Raw genomic sequence first — 8,350 nt, forward strand, 5'->3', positions numbered from 1 at the left:
TGGATGAACAGAAAGGTAGCCCATAGCAATTACCCACTCCCTGGTTTGAAGTAGAGAAGCCTATTTTCATTCAGTTTTTGTGGAGAACAGCCTCTTACAGTTTTGACACTTCACCTGAACAGACCAGTGAAATTCTGTCCTCTGAAGACTTCTGAGAAAGGAACAAGGCAAACTACTCCCTCGCCGCTTTTATGGCAGAGTCAAATACTTAATAAAAGTGTACTCAATATTCTCTTTCATACACTGCAGAACTTCTCTTTTACTTGGCTAGGATATATGGGCTATCAGCCTTTTTATCTCTTCTGTATAAAAGGCCTGACTACATTAAAAAAAAAAACAACCCCAGAGGAACAGTGGGAAAAGATACTGCTGCTGAAGAGATAATGCTAAGGTGAGGAATCCAATAAAGCTAGTATCAGTCAGTGTAGACCGAACTGATTTAGGTGGACTAGTGATCTATGTGGAAAGCAACTTCTAGCCTTGCTTGCTAGGGAGCAGCCACTGCTTCTGTTTCTCTCTCCCAGTCCTTGAGTGGTGTGATGGGAAGGACCAGGTTTTGCATGGCCATCCAAAAAAGAATACACAAGAGATAGGAGCAGCAATTGCCTCTCCCTGCCCACTCTCCCAGAGCACCACAGCAGGGAGGGCAGAGCAAGTAAATGAAAGGATCACAATCACACGAAGCAGCTTTAGACTACACCAGATCAGCTCCTGCTGTTGATTCCACACTGGCTATCCAGGCCTTCCTGGAGTTTGTGTTTCCTATGTTTATATGGATATGCCACAGACTGAACCCTGTTTAGTGTGTCTCTGTGTGTCTATCTATCTGTGTACCAGTATTAAGAGGCAAGCATCTCTCTAGGAAAATAAGCCAGATATGGACTTTGGAAACAGTTACTGTCTGGACTAAAACTGCCATCTCTTTTTTATAAGACAGGCTTTTAAAAACAGAGTTTTAAAAGAAAGGGCTGGTGTACGTGTTGTTTTGTTTAGACCCAACTGTTTTTAAGAGCTTTTTAAAAAAACAAACTTTTAAATGGTGTTTTATCCTTTTACTGAGGTGTGAATTGCTTTAATATTGTAAATAGCTTGATTCTATTTTCATGCTTTCCTTTTGTACGTTTTTGTTAGGTTGGAAGTAAACATGAATGTTTAAGGTGCTCTTTTTGTAGGTTTTGTTTTGTATCGTCCTTTTAAATAGTGGGCTAATTTGAGTCCCAGTTTTGGGTGGGAAGGTGTGATATAAATAAATATAACACCAACGACTCTCAGGCTCTGGCTGGGGATTCTGGGCGTTGTAGTCCAGAAAACCTGAAAATAAACCCCAGCCCAACTTTTCCTGGTTCCGATGCTACCATCCAGCACCCAAACACCATAGGCTTCTCCTCCCAGCACCTGATCCTGCTGGCTGCCAATGAGCATGAAGTAGTAACTTCAGGTATTACTGAAGTAACTATCAGTTTGAGAGATTCTAGCTTCCATATTAAGTTCCCAACGTTGAAGTGGCACAGCTGCAATGAAAAAGAGAGAGAAAGGTCACTATAAATTTAAATGACAAAACAGGGCTTGATAGCCAGAGGGAGTCTTCTAAAAAGATCTCTGTAGTAGCAGACTCTGTGGAGGAAGCCATTGTTCACTCTGTGGGAGTAGCTCCTGCAGGCCAGCTTGCAAGTCCCAAAGAACTTCCTCCATCACCAGAGCAAAAAATGCTTTTATGCTCCCTGCACTACAACAAAAAATTACTCAAATATTTAAATGACAATCGACAAAAACAACCATATTTTTGGGATCTGCTCAAAATTGTTGATGGGGTAGAATTCAGCACCCACAAAGTGGTAGTTGCTCTTGAGAGTAGTTACTTCAGGGTGACCAGACATCCTCCCACACTTTTATGACTGGAAGAGAACAAAAGTGCTTCTATGTCGTGCAGAGACAGGCAAATGCATTTCCCTCTGTTTGCCTACCAGGTTTATTTTTAATGCAATAAGGCACTGAGCCATGGAAACCCACTTTGGGCACGTCACACTCTCTCAGCCTCAGAGGATGATGGCAATGGCAAAAAAAAAGCCCTCTGAAAGAAACCAGTTTGACACCGCTTTAACTCTTTGTCTGGCTCTTTGCTATGGAATTCTGGGAGTCGGAGCAGAGCTCTGGGCCCCACAACAAACTCCGACTCCCAGAATTCCATAGCAAAGAGCCAAAGAGTTAAAGCGGTGCCAAACCGGGTTATTTCTCCAGTGTGGATCCAGCCTTGGTTTAGAATCACTGTAACAGTCTATAAACAGGGCGCGGCCTCAGCTGCTTCCCTCCCTCCCTGAGGGCGGCCTTTCTCTCCGCCGGGAGGCAGGCCCAAGCCGGGGGCTCTTCGTGGCACTCCTGCCCAGGCGGACTCCATGGAGAAGAGGCTGGCCGAGTTCCGAGCCGCCCGGCGAGGCACCGCCGCCGGAGAGCCGAAGCGGCCTAAAATGGCGGCGGCGAGGGAAGAGGAGAAGGAGGAGGAGGCCCCGGTTGAGGTGGGTGGGCTGCCTGTGAGTGCGAGGGCCCTCCTGGCTCAAGAGAGAGGCGCCCTGGCCTTCATAGAGTAGTATATTATTAGCATTGGGACCAGGGCTTTGATATTTAATTGCTCTATCCCTCCTGGGAGCTCCTTGGGACCTCGCAACATTTGGGACTCAAAGGGGCTCCCCTTTAGAAGCCCTTTGTTGAAACCTTGCCATAGTTCATGGAGTAATAATAAGAGAGTCATGCCCAGGGTCTCTTTTCTGGCCACTGGAGTACAAGGGGGTGTTGTTGTTGTTTATATCCAACCCCCCCCCAAAAAAAAACAACACTATTGGGACTCAAAAGGACCTCCCCTTCTGCAGCCCTTGTTGAAACATCGTCATGATGATGATGATGATGATGATTATTATTACTATTATTTGTATGCCACTTCCCCTCCCCCAAAAAACTGGACTCAAAGGGGGGAACTCCTCATTGCAAATCTAGTCTTATCCCATGCAGTAATAAAGAGTTGCCCTCCATGACTTCTCTGACCAATGTAATACAGTTTATGTTGATGATTTGTTTATTGATATCCTGTCCCCCCCCCCCCCAAAAAAAAAAAAAGTTGGGACCTAAAGGGGCTATATACATGATGTAAATATCAATATATAATATAATATTAATATAAATATAAATTAAACAGTGGGGGAGGGCTTTCCTTCCCTGCCGCTGACCATGCTGCAGCCTTCCCCCCCCCCCCCCTTGGTTCAAAGATTATGTCTACAAGATGTACCTCAAACATAAATGAATTTTGTGTTTGGGTCCCATCTCCAAAATATCTCATTATGTATGTATATGCAAATTACAAGTATTCTGAAATCCAAAACATCTCTGGCCCCTATCATTTTGGATAAGGGAGACTCAAGTTGTATAACTTTTTAAAAATGGATATATTTATATCCTGCTGTTATTCTTGTATATTCAAGGCGTCACACTGAGAAAATGATTGACCCAAGAGGATCCAGGGAGTGCCATGACTATTAGCACCTGCGCCTCCCAAGCCCTTGTCCACCATGCGAACCCTTGTGCCACTCTGGCTGTATGTATGCAATGCAGAGGGGCCTTGAATTGCTCTCAGGATTTCTGCCCTCAGAGGCTTAGCCACTAGTATTAGAGAGCAAGTTTTGCTCTCACAACACTTGCCAGCAACTTCAGCATTTTACTGCTATCGAGGAGCTTCACCCGATTATCAGAGCAGCTGGGGAAGAGAACTACTGTAGTTAATGGATGACTGAGATTTAGCAACTTCAGTTTGAAAAAAGTTGTGATACACAGACAATTGGTTTTTCAGAGAATTGGTTTTTCGCTAGGATTGGGTGATTTTCTTTAAAATAATATGGTGATATTTTTCAAAAGCCGGAAAAGAGGTCTAGTACTAAATAAGACTGATTAGAAAGAAAGAAATGGGTAGTAAAATGACATCCTCCTTGAAGGTTATTCTGAGTGGGTGCTGAGCTATGAGGGGTTTATCTGCCTTGTGTTGTTTACTGCCCACATCAAAACTACACCTCTCAATTTAAAAGTAGTACTTAAGAGTATCTTAAGATGGAACAGCAGCATTTAAGAATATCTACACCTGTCAAGATGGTGTATCTCTTCCCTACTTTTCAGGAAGGCTGGACATTCGGTGATAAGAAAAGATGGGATTGATCTTGAGAAAACATGGTGAATTAGCAAATGAATGGTGATGTCTTGAAACGCCTATCACCACAACCACTACAATCCCAGTAAAATGTTATAGAATGAGCCATGATGATTCCTCAACAGTGCTTCAGCTTGGAGCAGCCACAGTTCGTAGTAGTTTTTCCCACTTCTTTCAATGGTCTTAGTGGCAGTCCTCATGTGGAACAAACATTTGGGCAATTTTTGATATTTTCAGAAAAAGTTTATAAACTTGCATAGAACTGAAATGGGTATACTAGATGATCTAGAAAAACTTATCTGTTCATGCCTTTCCAATCTTCTTGGAAAATGAATGACTTGTACCTCCTGCATACACCAGAGCTGAACATCCTTTTAGCTACCTTCCTAATGATTTTAATTTTCAGAGTGTAAATTCCTCCACAATGCTGTCTTTTTTCCCCTCTATCCTACATTGAAGTTCTTTCAATTCTTTAGGACAGAGGGAAGAAAAGACAGCACCTTTCTGTTGCATTATAACCAACCCAGTTGTCTTTTATTAATCTTATTCCCTAGGAATCCAGACAGAGAACTGAAAATCCCGAGGCTGAAGCTGTGAAGACCCCTTTGCCGTGGTGGACCAACTATTTTTTTATGAATGTGACTTTTCTCAAGTTTCTTCTCTGGTTGGTGCTATTCGGGCTGTTTGTGGAACTGGAGTTTGGTTTGGCTTATTTTGTCCTATCAATGTTTTATTGGATCTATGTTGGAACCCGTGGCCCTGGAGAAAGACAGAGTGGAGAAAAAAGTGCTTATTCTGTGTTTAACCCAGGCTGCGAAGCTATCGAAGGAACTCTCACAGCAGAACAGTTTGAGAGAGAACTACAATATTGGCCCTTGGCGGGGAGGTAACTGGTGTCTGTATCAGTTGCTGCATATTGACTCATCTCTTACCCAGCAAGCTGAAAAGAATATACCACTCTTCTTTACTTGAAGAAAAATGGGGGGGTGGGGGGGGGGAGGTTTCCTAAGAAGACATTTCTCATCTTTGCAAGAAAAATGTTTCAGCAAGATAATTGCAGCCTAGCTGCAATTTCTGATTCTAATGCAAGTATTTAAAGAATGGTGGGATTTTGACCTTCTCCAATTAGTTATTTGCCATGGCCAAATAAAACATACTGTACCTCTGCCAGTTGGTTCTGCTCAGATGAGTGGTTACAGTGGATATTTTATACAAAACTAGGAAAAGTATGAGAGCCAGTGTGGTGTAATGGTTTGAGCATTGGACTTTGGAGAGCAGGGTTTGAGTCCCTGCTCAGCCATGAAAACCCACTGGATGACCTTGGGCAAGTCACACGCTCTCAGTTTTAGAGCAAAGCAAAGGCAATGTTCCTCTCAACAAATCTTGCCAAGAAAACCCCATGATAGGATTGCTTTTGGGTCACCATAAGTGGGAAACAACTTGAAGGCCTACCACACACAGAAACGTACCCAGCTTTGCCTGAATGGAAACCCATTATCTCACTGCACTGCAATTTCTATTCTCAACCCTTGCTCTTCTTCTTTCCCCTCCCCACCTCAATATTAGTTCAGTCTGTATCCACATCGCCTAGTTTAAATACTCTTAGTTTTACACACACACCTGGTTCTTTTTTCCCTTTCCTCAACTATTCAAACTATTCTCTTCTTTCTCACCTCTCCTCATTTTTCTTTCTAACTCCCCTCCCCACTTGACTCAGCTTTTCTGTCTTTAAACACTCTCCCTCTCTTAATAAAGAATCTGGAGTCTCTCTCTCTCTCTCAGGGCTGTTAGTCTGGCTCCCTAAATTCAAGTAGCCACATGTGTCAAATTCTTAGTTTTTTATTCAGATCATGCAATGGGTTATGAGAGGACACGCACACATAGAGGAGTAATTTCCCACTCAGAAGAACTATTTGCAGAGTTGCTGTACAGATAAGAACAGAAGTTGGGTTTTCTCATATTTCTTTTGAATGTTAAGCAAGGAACCAGATCTACAGCTCAGAGTGTACTGTGCAGCCTCAATCTGATTTATTTGCTGCCTTTTCAAGTTCTTCTGTACTTAAGAGTTGTTTGGAAAGGCAGGTATTTAACAGGTATAGTTTTCCTAGGAAAAGGGATGCTACAAATTCTGCTTAAGACACCTAAAATGTTCTAATCATCTATGCACAGCCTCATGGCAACATCCTTTCCATAAAATGGGAGCAATCATACTGACCTGGCCCAATGTTAGAATTACTACTGTATAAGGATTACAGGGCTAATGAATGAAAAGTACTAGTTTAGTAAAAATTTTGGACTACAGTTCTCTATATCTCTTAGGCACCCTTGGCCACTGACCAGGCTGGCTGACACTGGAGTAGGAATTGTAACCCAAAACTCTAATGCTAATTATTAGTAATGATACTGTATAATCGCAGTAACATAATTAAATGACACTTTGCTGATGTACTTTTCCATGGAGAAAGGAACTGGCTTTTGATTTTTTTGAACTCATCCAAAAAACAGTTGTCTGTAAACATCTGCAGATTGCTTCCTAGCTTTAACATAATGTTACTTGTTTCTAAACAGTCAAATAACAGAGCCTTGCTGTACTTAAATTTGGGAGTAAAATAGCGTTATGTTCAATGAGACCTGCTGGGTGAGTGAATACAGATTGGATTATAGCCTGGTGTGGTTAACCAAGACTCTGAAAGGGGTTCTTTGCCCCCAGTCCATTTTTTCTTTCTCACAATTTCCTTCCAGTAAAGGGGAAAAAAAATTAAAAATATAAGAAGTTCTTACCTGCAAAGTAAGAGAAGACAGAAAGTGTATACCAGGCAGGAGGGATTTCCATTCACTTTCTCTGTATATATGTACATGTTTTGTACATTCTTGTGCAGACCGCTAACTCTTAAGAAGTTGTCTTCCATCTGAAGAATATTCTTATTCCTAGAGAGCTTGATATCTGCCATGAAACCTCCCAGTGGTTTACTGTCATCTGGTGACTCAGGAGATTATCACAACAGACCCTTTTGTGCTACAGTCACGCCGAGAAATTAAAATGGCGACATACCAGTTTCATGCAGCCACCACTACATTGTCGTTCTTGCAACAGGCTGGTGCCCCCTTTGCCCTCTCTTCCTGTCCTGTCCCTGAACTCTGCCTTTTCTCCCTTGTGCCTTACCCAGCATGCCTTGGTGTTTTTCTTTTTTTCCAACTTTTTTGCCTTCTGCTGTCCCAATTTAATATTTTAAAAACTTTTAAAACGATGAGGCTTCAGAGGTCTGGAATTGTACAAAAATGGGGGCAATAGTTAAAAATAGTGAGGGGGAGACACCACGTAACTCCCAATTGTGCAAGTGTCCCAGGAATGGCTTTTCACACCAGGGCATTGTGCAACTGGCAGTTCATTTGTAAGATTTCCCCATGAATGAAAAGGTGTGGCTGGAGGATAGGGCAGGTATGGGAGGCAAGTGGTGTTGTGTGATCAGCATTGCTGATGCTGGTTCCTTCCCAGGGGAATTGCAGTTTAAAAGCCGGATATGATAATCTCCTTAGAGTGATATTGCAGGTTACAGATAAGTTTATTTAATTAAAATGTTTTTAAAACAAAATAATGACTCGATGCACACCTCTGGGGTCTCCTTCCTTAGTATGCACAATAGAGTTTAGGTTTAATTGTTTTGGAGATATGAGACACGCAGGAAGATGATTTTGAACTGCATTTAAGGATGCATCTCTTCCAATATCACATGCTCAGTTTCTCATGGGTGCATTTTATATGGGCTGGCAATAAAATGTAGGAGAAAAGCCCTCCAAATGGCCGTATGAATCTTTCTAATAGTGAAGAACATAAAATAGATCAACCTGGAAGTATGTGAGCAAAGAATATGAAAAGGAACATTCTGGGTTGGATGTTATCTATGATTGGTTAAAAGAACTGGAGAAAATGACAGTTCTATAAAAGTATACTTTTTCCATTTCTGTGCTAAAGCAGCCTATGAAATAGTATCAAGAGAATTTCTGCTGAGAAAATAGTGTTGGTCATGTTGTTTAAAATTGGCTTATAGACACCACATTTATGCACAAATTACAAAAAATGGATAGTCATTTTAAAAAAAACCCACCACATTTCCTATCATACTATCTATGCGATTTCTTTCAACAGGGGTATCTTGGACAGTT

At 41.9% G+C, this 8,350-nt stretch overlaps 1 protein-coding gene across 1 annotated transcript; it reads left to right on the top strand.

Moving 5' to 3' along the window:
* The first annotated feature begins 2,242 nt into the window (after positions 1-2,242).
* On the top strand, positions 2,243-5,170 carry SAYSD1 (SAYSVFN motif domain containing 1). The gene is made up of 2 exons (XM_089529588.1): positions 2,243-2,513; positions 4,741-5,170. Exons 1-2 carry the CDS (start codon positions 2,394-2,396, stop codon positions 5,074-5,076), a joined length of 456 nt encoding a protein of 151 aa, XP_089385714.1. The 5' UTR covers positions 2,243-2,393; the 3' UTR covers positions 5,077-5,170.
* Positions 5,171-8,350: the final 3,180 nt, after the last annotated feature.

The sequence above is a fragment of the Sceloporus occidentalis genome, unplaced genomic scaffold (assembly GCF_023333645.1).
Source record: "Sceloporus occidentalis isolate IW3139 unplaced genomic scaffold, rSceOcc1.0.p SCAF_6, whole genome shotgun sequence".
NCBI classification, from domain to species: Eukaryota; Metazoa; Chordata; class Lepidosauria; order Squamata; family Phrynosomatidae; genus Sceloporus; species Sceloporus occidentalis.